Source organism: Triticum urartu, chromosome 4A (assembly GCF_056163025.1).
Source record: "Triticum urartu cultivar PI428250 chromosome 4A, HENAU_Tu73, whole genome shotgun sequence".
Lineage (NCBI taxonomy): Eukaryota > Viridiplantae > Streptophyta > Magnoliopsida > Poales > Poaceae > Triticum > Triticum urartu.
Window position 1 is genome coordinate 17,247,223 of NC_141876.1, and position 20,890 is coordinate 17,268,112.

Consider the following 20,890-nt stretch of genomic DNA (forward strand, 5'->3'; position numbering starts at 1 on the left):
GGCCTTCATGAGTTCTTGTTCCGCCTTGAGAGCACCAATGTAGTTGTCATTGAGGGACTTGTAGTTCTCGAGGAAGATCATCTTGGAGATGTCGTTGTGCAATCCCATCATGAAGTGGAACTTCATCGAAATGGGGTCGTCCACGCCGGCCCATTGCAAGGCAATCTTCATCTCCTTGAAGTAATCGTCGATGGACTTGGATCCTTGGATGGTATTCTCCAATTGGCGTTGAAGTTGTTCCGTGTAGGTTGGAGGCACAAACTCTCGCCGCAAAGCTCTCTTCGTCTTGGGCCAACTCATGTCGTAGCTCTCCGAAGGTGTGTGAAGCCACCATGTGGACGCGTAGTCGTGGAAGTTCCTTGTGGCGCACTTCACTTGATCTTCGGGAGGGACTTGATGTAGCATGAGGTAGTCGTCCATCAAACGCTCCCACTCGAGATACTCCTCGGGTTCTTGAGTCCCATAGAAAGGAATCGTGTGGTTGATGTCGAGGTCGTAGTAGCTCGTGGAAGTCGCGGACTTGAGCTTGGGGAGCTTCTCTTGAGCGTAGTCTTGAGGTGCTTGTTGGCGAAGATGCCATATATCCGAAGGCGAAGATGCCTTGAAGTCTCTTGGCGAAGATGCCAAAGTGGTTGGTGTAGCCGTAGCTCCGTCTTGGTGGTGCTTGTCTTGCGGTTGTTCTCTTGTGGTCATGAAGTTTGGACTTGGCGTGAAGTAAGGCTTGTTGCGACTTGCAGGTAGGCGCATCTCGAGCATCTTCATGACGATGTTGTCGTTGTCGTGCTTGAGCTCGATGTAGATGTCGTTCGTCGTCGTCGTGCACATGTTGCTTGGAGGTGACTTGCCCTTCATGACGAGGTGGATCACAAACGTGATGGTGGTCGCCATGGAGATGTGGACGTGGACGACTTGTGCTTGCATCATTTTTGCGCTCCGAAGACTTGTGACTTGAACGTCGCCGCCTTGAGGATGATGAAGGGGAAGAACGGTTGATCAACAAGGTCCGAATCTCCTCCATCCTTGCATCTTGCTCCTCCTTTTGTGCGGAAAGCTTGTTGTTGATGTAGTTGTACACGCTGTCGTTGTTGTGGAAGAACGGAGATGAAATGCCTTGCCTATCCATCACAAGATTTGAGCCAATATGAGTGGAGAAAGAGAAGAACGAATACCAAATGTACCTTGACCGAAGTTAAAAGTGGATCAATGATCACTCCAATGTGGAAAAGGAAATAGCACAATTGGTACCAATTCTTGTTGGTTTCTCACACCTACACAAATAAGGCTTATGGTGGAGCTCGGTGAGGATAGTGGCACAAAAATTTGATGTAAAATGTTAGCAAGAGTCAATAATGTTGAAAGAGATTCACAAATTCGCAAGTGAAACAAGTAGACCAATAGCAATATGGGTGGCACATGGAAACGCACACACACACATAGATAAATGGGGTCGTGCAACCAAGGGTGAGCACAAAATGTGGAATCCACGAAAAACGCTCGTGTTGCACAACACTAGCACGATTGCTCTATAGGCGGATACGACACTTGTGCACAACCTATAAGATGTGAAATGTATAACCTTCTATCCCAAGTATGCTATGTATGTATGATTCCCGGTGTTTGATCCAAGATGATCGGATATGACAATCTTATGCAATGTGGTGGATGCTATGGCTATTGCTTACAAGCTTCTTTGCTCTTTCTCTTTTGCTTAAAAGCTTATTCTTCTTTTTTTTGTATATGGCCACTTTGCGAAATGCACAAACCAAGGTAGCAATTGTATATATGCGGGAACAAACTTGAGGCACATGAGATGATATGATACCAATATGATATGGTACGTATGCAATGTATGGTGTAGATCACTAATGTGCACAAGTAACGTTGCCGGCAATACTCAAATGGCTAGTCTCGATAGGCAAGTAACGCAAAATGGGCTAGGGGTTATTAATGCAATGGCAAGGGAATATACAATGGAGGGATACCACGATACCAAGATGATATGGAGGTTACTGTCCGTGTCGATGATGAGTGGCGGTGATCTTAATGGAGATACCAAGATGATGGAGACTCGTCCCTAAGTAGCCGAAACACCTTAGGAAACGGAAAACCACAACTCAAAATCTCAAGGACAAAATTCAAATGGTGGTAGCGGAATGCGGTGGTGTTGCACTAGGCAATGCGGAAGTGGAGGTTATGGTGGTGGACTATACACGGTGTCGGAGTTGAAAGCACGGTCCCTAAGTAGCCTAAACACCTTAGGAGACACAACTCACAACACAAACAAAATTGGGTTAAGTTGAGGTGGCGGAAGTGTATAGTGGTCAAGCCTATGCGAAAGTGGTGATGGTGGTTGATGAAGAAGCAACCGTCCCTAAGTATCCTAGACACCTTAGGAGAGTCAAATCACTCCTCAAGCAACCACATATGCACTGGGGATCAATATGGGTTAGGTTGCGGAAGGCTATGGTGGTGTAGCGGATGATATGGTGGAGGGCCTAGGCAAACTTGCCAAATTTCAGAAAATTTGATGGAGTCAAATGATGTTGGTGGTATTTTTGTGGGAAGGAGGATGTCAAGAGCTTTTCAACGAGCTAAAGAACGTCAAAATCGGACTCCGGATGAATTAGTTATGGCCGAAACAAAATTTGAGCGAAGTTGATATCTACAAGTAGCGGACGTCCGGAAAAAAGGGATGTCCGGTCGCCGGACGTCCGGTCGGGTCGGAAATCCGCTGATTCTGTTCGGGTTAGGGGGTTCCGGTCATCCGGTAAGGTCGGACGTCCGGTGGTTCCTGCGGCTCCGGACGTCCGGTAAAGGGCCGGTTGTCCGGTGTATCGGGGTCAACTCGAGATCCGAGATTCGGGACGCGATTTTGGGCGGAATTTGGGGATTTGGGAGTCAAAATTGATGAGATTTCATGGATGAAAGATGGGGAAACTTGGGGAGATGCTAGATCCACTCGAAACCAAGCAAATCCATGGATCACAATCAACAAAACATCATCAAACCAACAAATCACAAAAAAAAATTGGGACTATTTTTGGTGGGGATTTTCGAATTTAGGACGAAATCAAGCAAAAGAAGGCTAGAAAATGGTGGGGGAGGCTCCGAAATCGTGATCAACGTGGCTCATGATACCAAGATGATGTAGGGTAGGAACTCTATCGCCCGATCTTTCACGAAAGGAGCGGAATCCCGCGAAGAACACGAAGAACACAAAGGGGAAAACGAGAGAAAACACTCAAACCAACATGAATAGATCACACATGTGCTAGATCCTCGAATACATAAAGTAAGATACACGATCCACGATCAACTAGGGACGATACAAAGGGTAGCCGGTTCTTCTCCATGAGGAGGTCTTGAATCCACAAGGGGATCTTCCCGTAAAGGGGTCTTGAATCCAAGGTGGATCTTCTCTGAAGAGGGGCCGCAGTCTCTCTCAAGGAGTAGATCCGAATATGGATGAGCGTAGCTCTATCTCTCAAATGAGCTATCACAACGCTAACCTTAGAAAGGAGGGGAGGTGGTCTATTTATAGTCTTAGCCATGAAGGGTAAGTGGGAGAGGGGTACAAAACACCTGTTGTGATTGATCCTTGCAGGAGTAATCCCATGTGTAAAAACTAATGTATCTCAAGAATTTTATCGAAAAAATGGTATCTTTGGAACAAGTTTTCTCTACTACTGCTCCTTGCAGTGAGCGGTATGCAATGTATGTGTCAGCAGACATGATAGCCTCTCCATGGAAGTTGAATCACGACGACCATCACGTTTCTTGTTTCTACCACTGCCACACCCACACGCGATTCCCACGACGCCACTCCAACCCACGACACGACGTCCCTCGACGTGCGCCTCATCCCTCTCTGCCCCACCGCTCCTCTGCCTTTGTGTGCATGACATTCAGGCCAGCTGAACTGCGGCGACCATCAACTTTCTAGCACAACCACACCCGATTGGACGCGGTTTGCCTGCTCCGCTCCTGTGCTTCGATCCGTACTCCCGCACCATCGAATTTTCATCCAACTGAAGGAAATATGCCCTAGAGGCAATAATAAAGTTATTATTTATTTCCTTTGCCTTATTTCATGATAAATGTTTATTATTCATGCTAGAATTGTATTAACCGGAAACATAATACATGTGTGAATACATAGACAAACAGAGTGTCACTAGTATGCCTCTACTTGACTAGCTCGTTAATCAAAGATGGTTATGTTTTCTAACCATAGACAAAGAGTTGTTATTTGATTAACGAGGTCACATCATTAGTTGAATGATCTGATTGACATGACCCATTCCATTAGCTTAGCACCCGATCGTTTAGTATGTTGCTATTGCTTTCTTCATGACTTATACATGTTCCTATGACTATGAGATTATGCAACTCCCGTTTGCCGGAGGAACACTTTGGGTGCTACCAAACGTCACAACGTAACTGGGTGATTATAAAGGAGCATTACAGGTGTCTCCAAAGGTAGATGTTGGGTTGGCGTATTTCGAGATTAGGATTTGTCACTCCGATTGTCGGAGAGGTATCTCTGGGCCCTCTCAGTAATGCACATCACATAAGCCTTGCAAGCATTGCAACTAATGAGTTAGTTGCGAGATGATGTATTACGGAACGAGTAAAGAGACTTGCCGGTAACGATATTGAACTAGGTATTGGATACCGACGATCGAATCTCGGGCAAGTAACATACCAATGACAAAGAGAACAACGTATGTTGTTATGCGGTCTGACCGATAAAGATCTTCGTAGAATATGTAGGAGCCAATATGGGCATCCAGGTCCCGCTATTGGTTATTGACCGGAGACGTGTCTCGGTCATGTCTACATTGTTCTCGAACCCGTAGGGTCCGCACGCTTAAGGTTACGATGACAGTTACATTATGAGTTTATGCATTTTGATGTACCGAAGGTTGTTCGGAGTCCCGGATGTGATCACGGACATGACGAGGAGTCTCGAAATGGTCGATACGTAAAGATTAATATATTGGAAGCCTATGTTTGGACATCGGAAGTGTTCCAGGTGAAATCGGGATTTTACCGGGTTACCGGGAGGTTACCGGAACCCCCCGGGAGCCATATGGGCCTTCATGGGCCTTAGTGGAAAGGAGAAAGGGGCAGCCCAAGGTGGCTGCGCCACTTCCCCCTCCCCTAGTCCTATTAGGACTAGGAGAAGGTGGCCGGCCCCCCTCTCTCTCTTTCCCCCCCTTGGGGAATCCTAGTTGGAATAGGATTGGGGGGGGAGTCCTACTCCCGGAAGGAGAAGGACTCCTCCTGCGCCCTCCTCCTGGCCGGCGCCCCCCTCCCCCTTGGCTCCTTTATATACTGAGGCAGAGGCACCCTAGAGACACACAAGTTGATCCACGTGATCTATTCCTTAGCCGTGTGTGGTGCCCCCAGCCACCATATTCCTCGATAATACTGTAGCGGAGTTTAGGCGAAGCCCTGCTGCTGTAGTGCATCAAGATCGTCACCACGCCGTCGTGCTGACGGAACTCTTCCCCGACACTTTGCTGGATCGGAGTCCGGGGATCGTCATCAAGCTGAACGTGTGCTCGAACTCGGTGGTGCCTTAGTTTCGGTGCTTGATCGGTTGGATCGTGAAGACGTACGACTACTTCCTCTACGTCGTGTCAGCGCTTCCGCAGTCGGTCTGCGTTGGGTACGTAGACAACACTCTCCCCTCTCGTTGCTATGCATCACATGATCTTGCGTGTGCGTAGGAATTTTTTTGAAATTACTACGAAACCCAACAGTGGCATCCGAGCCTAGGTTATTTATGTTGATGTTATATGCATGAGTAGAACACAAGTGAGTTGTGGACGATACAAGTCATACTGCCTACCAGCATGTCATACTTTGGTTCGGCGGTATTGTTGGACGAGACGACCCGGACCAACCTTACGCGTACGCTTACGCGAGACCGGTTCCCTCGACGTGCTTTGCACATAGATGGCTTGCGGGCGACTGTCTCTCCAGCTTTAGTTGAACCAAGTATGGCTACGCCCGGTCCTTGCGAAGGTTAAAACTGAGTCTATTTGACAAACTATCGTTGTGGTTTTGATGCGTAGGTGAGATTGGTTCTTGCTTAAGCCCGTAGCAGCCACGTAAAACATGCAACAACAAAGTAGAGGACGTCTAACTTGTTTTTGCAGGGCATGTTGTGATGTGATATGGTCAAGGCATGATGCTGAATTTTATTGTATGAGATGATCATGTTTTGTAACCGAGTTATCGGCAACTGGCAGGAGCCATATGGTTGTCGCTTTATTGTATGCAATGCAATCGCGATGTAATGCTTTACTTTATTACTAAACGGTAGTGATAGTCGTGGAAGCATAAGATTGGCGAGACGACAACGATGTTACGATGGAGATCAAGGTGTCGCGCCGGTGACGATGGTGATCATGACGGTGCTTCGGAGATGGAGATCACAAGCACAAGATGATGATGGCCATATCATATCACTTATATTGATTGCATGTGATGTTTATCTTTTTATGCATCTTATCTTGCTTTGATTGACGGTAGCATTATAAGATGATCTCTCACTAAATTATCAAGAAGTGTTCTCCCTGAGTATGCACCGTTGCCAAAGTTCGTCGTGCCCAGACACCACGTGATGATCGGGTGTGATAAGCTCTACGTCCATCTACAACGGGTGCAAGCCAGTTTTGCACACGCAGAATACTCAGGTTAAACTTGACGAGCCTGGCATATGCAGATATGGCCTCGGAACACGGAGACCGAAAGGTCGAGCGTGAATCATATAGTAGATATGATCAACATAAACGATGTTCACCATTGAAAACTACTCCATCTCACGTGATGATCGGTTATGGTTTAGTTGATTTGGATCACGTAATCACTTAGAAGATTAGAGGGATGTCTATCTAAGTGGGAGTTCTTAAGTAATATGATTAATTGAACTTAAATTTATCATGAACTTAGTCCTGGTAGTATTAGCATATCTATGTTGTGGATCAACATCTCGCATTGTTGCTTTCATGTGTTTATTTTGATATGTTCCTGGAGAAAATTATATTGAAAGATGTTAGTAGCAAAGATGCGGATTGGATCCGTGATCTGAGGTTTATCCTCATTGCTGCACAGAAGAATTATGTCCTTGATGCACCGCTAGGTGACAGACCTATTGCAGGAGCAGATGCAGACGTTATGAACGTTTGGCTAGCTCAATATGATAACTACTTGATAGTTTAGTGCACCATGCTTAACGGCTTAGAATCGGGACTTCAAAGACATTTTGAACGTCATGGACCATATGAGATGTTCCTGGAGTTGAAGTTAATATTTCAAGCAAATACCCGAGTTGAGAGATATGAAGTCTCCAACAAGTTCTATAGCTAAAAGATGGAGGAGAATCGCTCAACTAGTGAGCATGTGCCCAGATTGTCTGAGTACAACAATCGCTTGAATCAAGTGGGAGTTAATCTTCCAGATAAGATAGTGATTGACAGAATTCTCTAGTCACCATCACCAAGTTAGTAGAACTTCGTGATGAACTATAATATGCAAGGGATAACGGAAACAACTCCCAAGCTCTTCGTGATGCTGAAATCAACGAAGGTAGAAATCAAGAAAAACATCAAGTGTTGATGGTTGACAAGACCACTAGTTTCAAGCAAAGGGCGGAAGGGGAACTTCAAGAAGAACGGCAAGCAAGTTGCTGCTCAAGTGAAGAAGCCCAAGTCTGATCCTAAGCCTGAGACTAAGTGCTTCTACTGCAAAGGGACTGGTCACTGGAAGCGGAACTACCCCAAGTGATTGGCAGATAAGAAGGATGGCAAAGTGAACATAAGTATATTTGATATACATGTTATTGATGTGTACTTTACTAGTGTTTATAGCAACCCCACAGTATTTGATACTGGATCAGTTGCTAAGATTAGTAACTCAAACGGGAGTTGCAGAATAAACAGAGACTAGTTAAGGGTGAAGTGACGATGTGTGTTGGAAGTGGTTCCAAGATTGATATGATCATCATCGCACACTCCCTATACTTTCGGGATTAGTGTTGAACCTGAATAAGTGTTATTTGGTGTTTGCGTTAAGCATGAATATGATTTGATCATGTTTATTGTAATATGGTTATTCATTTAAGTAAGAGAATAAATTGTTGTTCTGTTTACATGAATAAAACCTTATACGGTTACACACCCAATGAAAATAGTTCGTTGGATCTCGATCGTAGTGATACACATAATCATAATATTGAAACCAAAAGATTCAAAGTTAATAATGATAGTGCAACTTATTTGTAGCACTGCCGTTTAGGTCATATTGGAGTAAAGCGCATGAAGAAACTCCATACTGATGGGATTTTGGAATCACTTGATTATGAATCACTTGATGCTTGCGAACCATGCCTCATGGGCAAGATGACTAAGACTCCGTTCTCCGGAGCGAGCAACTGACTTATTGGAAATAATACATACTGATGTATGCGGTCCGATGAGTGTTAAGGCTCATGGCAAGTATCGTTATTTTCTGAACTTCACAGATGATTTGAGCAGATATGGGTATATCTACTTGATGAAACATAAGTCTGAAACATTTGAAAAGTTCAAAGAATTTCAGAGTGAAGTGGAAAATCATCGTGACAAGAAAATAAAGTTTCTACGATCTGATCGCGGAGACAAATATTTGAGTTACGAGTTTGGTCTTCAATTAAAACAATGTGGAATAGTTTCACAAACTCATGCCACATGGAACACCACAGCATAATGGTGTGTCCGAACGTCATAACCGTACTTTATTGGATATAGTGCAATCTATGATGTCTCTTACCGATCTACCACTACCGTTTTGGGGTTATGCATTAGAGACAGCTACATTCACGTTAAATTGGGCACCATCTAAATCCGTTGAGACGACACCATGTGAATTATGGTTTGGCAAGAAACCTAAGCTGTCGTTTCTTAAAGTTTGGGGCTGCGATGCTTATGTGAAAAAGCTTCAACCTGATAAGCTCGAACCCAAATCGGAGAAATGTGTCTTCATAGATACCCAAAGGAGACTGTTGGGTACACCTTCTATCACAGATCCGAAGGCAAGACATTCGTTGCTAAGAATGGATCCTTTCTAGAGAAGGAGTTTCTCTCGAAAGAAGTGAGTGGGAGGAAAGTAGAACTTGATGAGGTAACTGTACCTGCTCCCTTACTGGAAAGTAGTACATCACAGAAAACTGTTTCAGTGACACCTACACCAGTTAGTGAGGAAGCCAATGATAATGATCATGAAACTTCAGATCAAAATACTACTGAACCTCGTAGATCAACCAGAGTAAGATCCGCACCAGAGTGGTACGGTAATCCTGTTCTGCAAGTCATGCTACTAGATCATGATGAACCTACGAACTATGAAGAAGCGATGGTGAGCCCAGATTCCGATAAATGGCTTGAGGCCATGAAATCTGAGATAGGATCCATGTATGAGAACAAAGTGTGGACTTTGGTTGACTTGCCCGATGATCGGCAAGCAATTGAAAATAAATGGATCTTCAAGAGGAAGACGGACGCTGATGGTAATGTTACTGTCTACAAAGCTCGACTTGTCGCAAAAGGTTTTCGACAAGTTCAAGGTGTTGACTACGATGAGATTTTCTCACTCGTATCTATGCTTAAGTCTGTCTGAATCATGTTAGCAATTGCCGCATTTTATGAAATCTGGTAAATGGATAAACAAAACTGCATTCCTTAATGGATTTACTAAAGAAGAGTTGTATACGATACAACTAGAAGGTTTTGTCGATCCTAAAGGTGTTAACTAAATATGCAAGCTCCAGCGATCCATCTATGGACTGGTGCAAGAATCTCAGAGTTGGAATATACGCTTTGATAAGTTGATCAAAGCATATAGTTTTATACAGACTTGCGGTGAAGCCTGTATTTACAAGAAAGTGAGTGGGAGCACTACAGCATTTCTGATAAGTATATGTGAATGACATATTGTTGATCGGAAATAATGTAGAATTATTCTGCAAAGCATAAAGGAGTGTTTGAAAGGAGTTTTTCAAAGAAAGACTTTGGTGAAGCTGCTTACATATTGAGCTTCAAGATCTATAGAGATAGATCAAGACGCTTGATAAGTTTTTTCAATGAGTACATACCTTGACAAGATTTTGAAGTAGTTCAAAATGGAGCAGTCAAAGAAAGAGTTCTTGCCTGTATTACAAGGTGTGAAGTTGAGTAAGACTCAAAGCCCGACCACGGCAGAAGATAGAAAGAGAATGAAAGTCATTCCCTATGCCTCAGTCATAGGTTCTATAAAGTATGACATGCTGTATACCAGATCTATTGTATGCCCTACCACTGAGTTTGGCAAGGGAGTACGATAGTGATCTAGGAGTAGATCACTGGACAGCGGTCAAAATTATCCTTAGTGGAATAAGGATATGTTTCTCGATTATGGAAGTGAAAAAAAGGTTCGTCGTAAAGGGTTACGCCGATGCAAGTTTTGACACTAATCTAGATGACTCTAAGTCTCGGTCTAGATACATATTGAAAGTGGGAGCAATTAGCTAGAGTAGCTCCATGCAGAGCATTGTTGACATAGAAATTTGCAAAATACATGCGGATCTGAATGTGGCAGACCCGTTGACTAAGATTCTCTCACAAGCAAAACATGATCACACCTTAGTACTCCTTGGGTGTTAATCACATAGCGATGTGAACTAGATTACTGAATCTAGTAAACCTTTTGGGTGTTGGTCACATGGCGATGTGAACTATGGGTGTTAATCACATGATGATGTGAACTATCGATGTTAATCACATGGTGATGTGATCTAGATTATTGACTCTAGTGCAAGTGGGAGACTGAAGGAAATATGCCATAGAGGCAATAATAAAGTTATTATTTATTTCCTTATTTCATGATAAATGTTTATTATTCATGCTAGAATTGTATTAACCAGAAACATAATACATATGTGAATACATAGACAAACAGAGTGTCACTAGTATGCCTCTACTTGACTAGCTCGTTAATCAAAGATGGTTATGTTTCCTAACCATAGACAAAGAGTTGTTATTTGATTAACGAGGTCACATCATTAGTTGAATGATCTGATTGACATGACCCATTCCATTAGCTTAGCACCCGATCGTTTAGTATGTTGCTATTGCTTTCTTCATGACTTATACATGTTCCTATGACTATGAGATTATGCAACTCCCGTTTGCCGGAGGAACACTTTGGGTGCTACCAAACGTCACAACGTAACTGGGTGATTATAAAGGAGCATTACAGGTGTCTCCAAAGGTAGATGTTGGGTTGGCGTATTTCGAGATTAGGATTTGTCACTCCGATTGTCGGAGAGGTATCTCTGGGCCCTCTCAGTAATGCACATCACATAAGCCTTGCAAGCATTGCAACTAATGAGTTAGTTGCGAGATGATGTATTACGGAACGAGTAAAGAGACTTGCCGGTAACGATATTGAACTAGGTATTGGATACCGACGATCGAATCTCGGGCAAGTAACATACCAATGACAAAGAGAACAACGTATGTTGTTATGCGGTCTGACCGATAAAGATCTTCGTAGAATATGTAGGAGCCAATATGGGCATCCAGGTCCCGCTATTGGTTATTGACCGGAGACGTGTCTCGGTCATGTCTACATTGTTCTCGAACCCGTAGGGTCCGCACGCTTAAGGTTACGATGACAGTTACATTATGAGTTTATGCATTTTGATGTACCGAAGGTTGTTCGGAGTCCCGGATGTGATCACGGACATGACGAGGAGTCTCGAAATGGTCGATACGTAAAGATTGATATATTGGAAGCCTATGTTTGGACATCGGAAGTGTTCCAGGTGAAATCGGGATTTTACCGGGTTACCGGGAGGTTACCGGAACCCCCCGGGAGCCATATGGGCCTTCATGGGCCTTAGTGGAAAGGAGAAAGGGGCAGCCCAAGGTGGCTGCGCCACTTCCCCCTCCCCTAGTCCTATTAGGACTAGGAGAAGGTGGCCGGCCCCCCCCTCTCTCTTTCCCCCCCTTGGGGAATCCTAGTTGGAATAGGATTGGGGGGGAGTCCTACTCCCGGAAGGAGAAGGACTCCTCCTGCGCCCTCCTCCTGGCCGGCGCCCCCCTCCCCCTTGGCTCCTTTATATACTAAGGCAGAGGCACCCTAGAGACACACAAGTTGATCCACGTGATCTATTCCTTAGCCGTGTGTGGTGCCCCCAGCCACCATATTCCTCGATAATACTGTAGCGGAGTTTAGGCGAAGCCCTGCTGCTGTAGTGCATCAAGATCGTCACCACGCCGTCGTGCTGACGGAACTCTTCCCCGACACTTTGCTGGATCGGAGTCCGGGGATCGTCATCGAGCTGAACGTGTGCTCGAACTCGGAGGTGCCGTAGTTTCGGTGCTTGATCGGTTGGATCGTAAAGACGTACGACTACTTCCTCTACGTCGTGTCATCGCTTTCGCAGTCGGTCTGCGTTGGGTACGTAGACAACACTCTCCCCCCCATTGCTATGCATCACATGATCTTGCGTGTGCGTAGGAAATTTTTTTGAAATTACTACGAAACCCAACACCAACGACTGTGACACATTTCGTCCCGGGCATCAATCCTCAGCTGGAGTACTTCTGTACTACAGGTAGTACCCGCCGGTGTGGCCATCTACGCCTCATAACGCCTCGATGCCCAGCTGTGGCACCCTCGCCACGGCCACGCCTTCATATCGAACGAGCGAGTCGTGAACCATGCCACCACCATGAGAATGACATGTGGGCCAGCCGCATTTAAGGTCCGCATGTCATTGACTCATAGGCCGGTGCACTAAGCCACTGAAGCTCGATCCCGTGGGCCCCGAGAGGGAAATGTAACTCCTGTGGCAGGCCTTGTGGTGCTCCCGCAGTACGAGCTCGTGCCAAACCCAAATCTCTACTCTCTGTATCTATATTTATATACTTATACTTATACTTACTCTTATAAAAACACAGAGTTGATGATGATGGTGTGTCTGCCATCCTGCAATATAGGCCGTCCGATTTATATCTGACGGATAGGAAGGAAACTATGGCAACTTTGCAAAAAGATACTCACACCCCTCTCCACATTTGCAAATAAGGCCTTGCCTCGTTCATCCATATCTCCCACAACATAAACTACTCATACAAATGCATCTTGATTTTCCATGCAACGCATGTGCATCTTGCTAGTTATGAATAAATAACACTGTATCAACAAGCCCCATCAGACACCAAATTTCTTAGCTTCCGTGCTACAGCTAGATCTTTCCCTCGTTTCTGTTTTCCAACCTGGCGGTGGGCAGGGTGCGGTTTGCCAAAAGTCGGTTTGATCAACGGTGGTCCCACATGAAAGTGAAACTAGCAAGCGATGTTAAATTATGCAATGACATGGATGGGCACCGTACCGAGGTAATTTCGTTCAAAATTTAAATGCTCAAACTCACCGCATGCGTGTAAAGCAGAAGAATCGTCTGGAATGCGCACATTTGTTCAAAGTGAATGGTGTCCGGCAGCACCGCGCGCCAAGTTTCCCTCCACTTTTTGAAATTTTTTGTCTACCATCGAAATATCTAACTCTCCCCTCCTCCTCACCCCTTTTTCTCCCCAACCACAAGCCACAGTTTCCCTATTTCCTCCTTCCTTCCTTCCCAAGCTATAGCCGCTTCTCGCTCTCGCCGTCTCGCATCCGACTGCCATGGTAGCCATGGTCTTCTTCAATGACCTCTCCGGCGGTTCCTCCGACAACGGCGACTCTTCCACTGGCCTGGTATGCCTCTCTCCTCTCCCTCGGGTTATGATTTGGAATAAAGGATTTTAACCCGGCGGGCGATTTGAGGCATTTCTTCCTCTCATAGCTCCCTAGGGGCACCAAAGCTCAACAAAAAAAATCTCCACCCGTGCCTTGTCGTTCTACAGCGGGCTGCTTAATCGGTTCACAACGTTGATTCAGTGATGGTGCTTCGACGGATCTGGTTAGTGGGCTGCTTATTTTTCCTGTCTCCGACGGTGCTCCAGCGACGACGGTGACCTGCAACGGGCTAAGATGGCAATGGATGCAAGGATCTCTTTGGACTGAGTTTTTTACTTTGTTTTTTCAGGTTTTTTGTGCAATTGTACGGGGCATGTGTGTTTCTGGGTCCTTTTGGTGAATTTCGTATGTACGTGCTTGGACTGTGATATTTGACACATGTGTGCCATATAAACAAAACTGCCACACCTATATTTATTTCATTTTAAAGTATCATACGATCCCTCGTTCTTTGACCCCGCCTCTTCCCAAATGACCCGCAGGCTCGCCTGAGAAACCTGCTTCTCCCGCACATCTCGGACGCTCACCCTCGAGAAAACTGCCACTTCTTCACGTCTACCACATGATTTCTCCTCAGGACAAAGTTATCATGATATTCGTATGCAAGTTATCAAGCCTGTGTTGCATAACTTACCGTGCTATTTACATAGAACATATCGGGTACTATGCTTCAACAACTACAGCCTTTCAAAGTTACCACTGTGTTTTGTACACAAGTTATAAGGTTTTCGATGTGTAAAATACCGTGGTACTTACACATAAGTTATCAGGGTATATGTACATCAACCTCCCCCCGGTCAAAGTTACCATGGGGGATTGTACATGAGTTACCGGGTCTACGGTTCGTATATTATCATGGTATTTGCACCTAAAAACCTGGGTGTGTTTCGGTAGCTTTTTTCATAGGTCAAAAATTACCATGATGTTTTTGCGTAACTTATCACGCCTATAGCACGTGTGCCCCTCATGACACTAAACATTATGTGACTTTCCCGTGGCACGCCATGTGTTGTGTTCATCCAAGAGGCCCACGCGCGAGGCAAGTGTATGTTTTTAACAACTTATATATTTTCCTTTGGTAAAAAAGTTACCATCATGTTTATATTGCAAGTTATCGGTTATGCGGTGCTTATATTATCATGTTATTTACACAAAAATTATTGGGGATATTTTGAACAACTTTTTCCCGGGGCAAAAAGTTATTATGGTGATTCTAGGTAACCTATCAAGCCCGCAGTGCTTAAAATATCATGCTATTTACACAAAATTTATCGGGGATATGTTTCAGCAACAACCCCCCCCCCCTCCACGGGTCAAAAACTTATCATGGTGTTTAGTTATCGCAGTGCATATGTTTTCATACTATTTACACATAAAAATGCCAGGGGAGGGAGGCATACTACCGTGCTATTTACACAGAAGATACCGGAGTATCTTTTCAAAAAAAAATCCCTACGGTCAAAGTTACCATGGTGCTTCTACCTCAGTTATCAGATGTGCGCTGCGTATATTACCATCTATTTACACATAAATTATCAGGTATCTTTTCACATTTGTTTTCCCCAATGGTTAAAGTTACCACGATGTTTGTATCTAAATTAACAGGTCTATGGCGTGAATGTTATCGTGCTATTTACAGAAATTACCGGGGGACGGGCTTAACAAATTTATTCCCAATGATCAAAGTTACCATGATGCTTGAAACAAAAAGTTTTTCAGTACTAACATATTAAAGGCAAAAACATGTCAAAAACAGTATTTCCTTTAGAATGTTGAACAATGAGTGTCATAGGTGAGGTGGTTAGCTCCCTTTGTTAATTACCTGCAGACCAGAGATCAAATCCTAGTCTAAGCATTATTTTTGCTGAAAATCGAGAAGGCATGTGAGGCCATAAATGACGATTACGAAAATTAGGAAGGCACGAGCGGGTGTGCCTGATAAAATCGGAGGAGGACGTGCGGGAATGGAAAGAAATCAGAGGTCGTGCGGAAAAGGAAGGAAATCGGGAGAGAATTGATGGCGTTGGATGCGTGTGGCAGTTTGCCATATAGTACATATTTCGTGCTCTATATACTATTTTTGCAATATATATAAACACGTAGTTATTCCTAAAAAAACTAGCAGCACCGAAGCTCAAAAAAAAAAGGAAAAAGAACTCCACCCGTGCTAATTGTCAAAAGAAAAAAACAAACTCCACCCGTGCCTCCGCTCTCTCTTCGTCCAGTGCAAAGAAAAAAAAAAACTCCACACAATGCTCCGGCGCTCCACCTCCGTCTTCGGTCCGGCGACTCCTAGGCGCCCCCGCTCCGGTGCTCCACCTCCGCCTTCGCCTGCCTCAACGCCTTAGAGGATCTGCGAGAGGAGACGCCGCCAATGCCGAGCTAGGGTTTCGGCCCCTCCACCTGCGCCGCCGCCGTTGGTGACAAATCCGTCTGCTCCACCCCTCCCCGATCTACGGCTCCCGTCGTCCGCCTCCGCCTGCTCTCAATCGAGCCGGTCGCCGCCCCGGAGCTCCGCGTTTGCCGCCTCCGATATCCCCCGTCCGCGCCAACGGCGACGAACCCGAGCGGCCGCAACTCCTCCGTCCACTATCCCCCGAGCAGCCGCACCCCTCCCCAAGCTCTCAACAAGGTTTACCAGGTTAATTAGGCCCTCAACCACCTGGTTCTTGATTCATGGCCAAAGGGATGAGGGTTTACTACTGTATAAATAAATGGGGGGAAATTCGTGGGTAAATGACTTCCTTTTCTTGATTTCTGTGGTCGCTGTCCATCAGGTCGGAGCGGCGGCGGTTGCAAGAGGAGAGGAGGAGCGCCCGCGAGAGCTGTACCATGTGGTGGCGGCATTACCCCCGCAACCACGTGGGCCATGACAAGACGCAGTTCGTTGCTGTGGCTATGGGTGGTTTCAGGCACAGCATGGTCAGTTAACTTACATAGCCCTTCCTTGCATCAATCCACTCCGTCGTGAGAGCTCTCTCCTTATGCACGCTAGGACAGGGACGAGGGTGTTGAAAATTGAAATGCCACTAAAACTATTACTAGTGAAATCATCCTCTTCCTGAGTAGAAGGCTGTGCTTTTTATTTGTTAATATTACAGTATTTTATTCTTAACTATGCTGTGCAATACTTGGCCCTTCCTACAACATTCTCCTGCCATTGGAAGGAAAGAGGAAGACCTGGTAGATAAAATCGTTAATTGCTGGTAACTGTGCATTTGTTCCTCTTGGCGGACCAAAGTTGCGGCACCACCTGTGCTTGCATTATGGGCGCAGCAGCAATGGGGGCGTGAAGATATGCCTGGATATTCTTTAGAAATGTAGCACCAAAAGGCTTTCTCTGTCTCACACCACCAGCGGCAGGCCCTCTCTTCCTACAAATAGGCTAAAATTGTACTAAACCCAACATAGTTAACTGTACATGCAAGTAACCAGGGGAGGGGGCACATACCTCGCCCCCAGCCGCTAAGCACATTCCATTTAAATCAGGCCAACCTTGCTAGATAAGATTGTCATTTGGTTCCCAGGCAAAAAAATATATTTATTAATCCCAGCCTTGCTGGGCTAGGCTTGACATTTGGAACTGCAAAGCTAATCTAGCTTTCAGTGTATTTTTCTTCAAAGAACTGTTTCAGAAAAAAGAATTCCTTTGAAAAATTGTTTCAGAACATATAAATGGGGCAGCAGGACAACAGTGTTGGTGGAAAGCTCTTACGGAGATAATTAGTGTATTAGCACACTGCTGGTCTACTATCGTTAGTACTAATTTGGTAACTAGTACTGTACTTTAGTACACTTCTGGCCAACTACCATCATTATGCTACTTCTGAATTATAATAAGGTAACTCATTCACTTAAGCACATTTTTTCCATAATGCGTGTTCCAAATATATCAATTTTTGTTTTGTTTGTTTGCAATGTCCTTCTGTATTTCCTGAAAATAGCACGAAACTTAACTTGTCACAGACAGTGAACCTTGTAACTCTAAGTTTATCTTCCTTGTTTTTAAATAGTGCATACCGTGGGAGGTTGCAAACCATTTGGGGAGCATGATCTCCGAGACCATCAAACTAGAAGCTCCTAATGGCATATTCCTTATTGGAGTGTGTAGAAAGACGGGTGAGCTAGTTCTTCGGGCTGGCTGGGATAAGTTTGTCGCAATGCATCACATAAAAGAAAATTATTCTTTTTGGTTTGTGTACCGTGGGAACTCTACCTTTAAGGTTCATATATTCAATTCTAACGGTCATGAGAAGGCTACTTCCTGTTCTAAACCACCTTCTGAGAGCTTTGGTGGTGTTCCACCTGCCGCAACTTGCGATCATCATGTGCTGAATGGTAAGATTGATTATAGTATTCTAAAGTCTAATACTACTTGTACCGTGCTTTTGTGGTCATTGTAACAATGTACTTGATGTGCAGAACAAGTACCGTCTGTTTCTGGAAATGTTCAGACCTCAACTGACTCTGGCTATAGCATGTTACCTGGCTGCCATCTAACCAAAGCACAAGATGACAAAGTACGTGAACTAGCTTGTACCATGAGATCTCAAGTTCCCCTTTATGTGGCAGTCATGAACAAAAGCAATGTCAACTTGAAGGATTGCTCTGTTGTAAGTTGGATCTTTTCCCTAAACATTTCTTGGTTATGTTATTAACCCCACTAATAGGACCCATTCCTACTGCTACTGGTCAAGATTCCATCGTTGCAATAATGTCTTTTTATTTTGGGTTACCGCAGAACCTACCGTTAAAGCTTGTGGAACATTTCAAGGAGGACACATCTAAAGCTACTATTCAACTAGAAGCCCCTAATGACATGATATATGGTGTTGAAGCTTGCAAGCATGGTGATGATCAAATAGTCCTTCAATATGGGTGGAATAATCTTGTAGATGCTAATCGCATACAAGAGAATGACCTCCTTGTTTTTATAACCAAGGGTACCAAACGCCTTGAAGTTCGTATTCTTGGCACAAGTGTTCATCAGAGAACCTCTTCATGCTTTGACGTGGGAAATATTTCTAGTACTCAAGAAATTCGTGAAGATTCACTTGAAATAACTGATCCACCCCCTCATACAGACTACTATGTGAGTAGTTCTGATGATGATCACATTATGGAAGAAGGATACTATGTGAGTAGTTCTGATGATGATCACATTGCGGAAGAAGACTATGTGAGTAGTTCTGATGCTGATCACATTGTGGAAGAAGGCACTAGAAAATCAGGTAGGCGGCAGAAGCAGGCACCTAGTCGCTATGCAAAAGCTCAAAAGGTGGCTTCAACATCCTCCCCGTCTGCTGCTAAATCAGGTTATAGTGCTATATATACGAGTGCGTTTTCCTTTTATCAATTTCCAAATTGCTTCTGGTTATCCTATGCTTATCTTATGAGGGTTGTGCAAGCTTTTCAGGATATGAAGCTCACAAGCTGAATGAGCGAGCATCTGTGGAGTTTGGGATCAATTTGGAACCTCATAGCTCCACCAGCAATCTCGAGGGCCCTTCCCAGTATCCCTACGTTTTATCTGAAGGAAGGACAAGTCTAAGTAGTGTGGAGAAGGAGAAAGTTGAGGAGAAAGTTCAAGCAATTCAATCTGAACTTCCTATCTTTGTGGTAGTAATGACTAAAAGCCGGATTAATGCCGATCAATTGGTGAGTTCAATTACATACTCTTTGACCTATCGTTTGTAGATAGATTGCGTTAATTTGTCAAAGGAAATCTTGAGACCCACTTGTGCAATTACTACATTAATTACAAAACCCTGTGCATATATATAACCAATTAATTTCTCATCTAAAAATGCATCAAAGTCCATCTATTATTAATACGTAAACACCGACTGTACTGTACGTGTGAATCATTCATTCCACTCAAGTAGTAGACATTGATCTGACATTTTGATTTCTCATGCGACGATTGTGCATGTCTGATCAGGGCTTCCGCATGGAATACGGTGCAAGACATATTCCACACATAGGCAGAAAAATGGATCTCATGCTTCAGGCAGAGGGAGGTACCGAGCAGCGCACCAGATTGGTGATAGATCAGAACGGAAAGAGGTGGATTCGTCGTGGCTGGCAGCAATTTGTCACCGAGAATAAAGTGCGGGAGGGGGATATCTGCCTCTTTGAACGGGGAGAGAGCACGAAAAAGCTCAGGATGATGGTCTATTTCATCCGCAAGTCAAGTCAGACATAGAGGTGTAGCTCAAGCCCTAATATGTCTATGTACTGGTAGTTAATACGTTGTCCGAATGGTTCTAACCGTGGTGCCCTGCCATGACATGACAGTGAGTTGGTGAGCTTGTTTCTAATCTGGGATGGATTGGAGTCTTGCCTGCCTCTAGTTAGTGGTATTGTGTCATGCTCAGATGCATATTGTTTGTGATTAGGAAGGATGTCTCCATCCAGGTGATATGAGAACCTTTTCTCCCATGAGATATGATGTAAACTGTAAACACCATTAATTATACGTGTTGCCTACTTCATGGCTGTGTTCAACTGGGTCTTGGTTCGGCTCCATCATGATGCTTCTGTTGTGTCTCTTTGGAAATGCGCATGATATATATATATATATATATATATATATATATATATATATATATATATTTGCTTTGCCTTGATGAGTTTTCAGCATTTGTGCGACTTGCCCAAGCTGGTAAGATGTACCCCTTCCGTTCAGAAATACTTGTCTTAGAAATGGTTGTATCTAGAACTAAAACAAGTCTATATACAACCAGTTCTAGAACGGAGGGAGTACTAGAGTTTCAGTTCAAAATAGAGGAAGAAAGCCAAGGACAGGGATGCTTTGTCTGAATCCTTGCTTGCCCGACAACGACAGTCAGGTCCACAGCCTCAGGTGATCCTCGATTCCTTGTTTGAAATATAAAAAACCTCTGTTGTGCTCCTGGAAACCCAAACCCACGACAATGGCATGCACAAAAGGAAAGACCTTGCCGACATCTTGACTAATAAAAATAAAATAAAAAGTTTCTCTCTTTCCGCCGCTCCGAACGAAGTACCCGGCCTTTCGATACGGTTATCCGAATGAAGA

The 20,890-nt window shown here is 44.4% G+C and overlaps 1 protein-coding gene across 2 annotated transcripts; it reads left to right on the forward strand.

Moving 5' to 3' along the window:
• The first annotated feature begins 16,032 nt into the window (after positions 1–16,032).
• Positions 16,033–20,337, forward strand: LOC125550288 (B3 domain-containing protein LOC_Os12g40080). 2 transcript variants are annotated; one of them, XM_048713254.2, is made up of 7 exons: positions 16,033–16,462; positions 16,608–16,752; positions 17,844–18,168; positions 18,253–18,443; positions 18,572–19,145; positions 19,247–19,488; positions 19,772–20,337. In XM_048713254.2, exons 2-7 carry the CDS (start codon positions 16,663–16,665, stop codon positions 20,033–20,035), a joined length of 1,686 nt encoding a protein of 561 aa, XP_048569211.2. In that variant the 5' UTR covers positions 16,033–16,462; positions 16,608–16,662; the 3' UTR covers positions 20,036–20,337. The 2 variants fall into 2 exon arrangements, with proteins under 2 accessions (XP_048569211.2, XP_048569210.2); XM_048713253.2 differs by having other exon boundaries at positions 16,034–16,471.
• Positions 20,338–20,890: the final 553 nt, after the last annotated feature.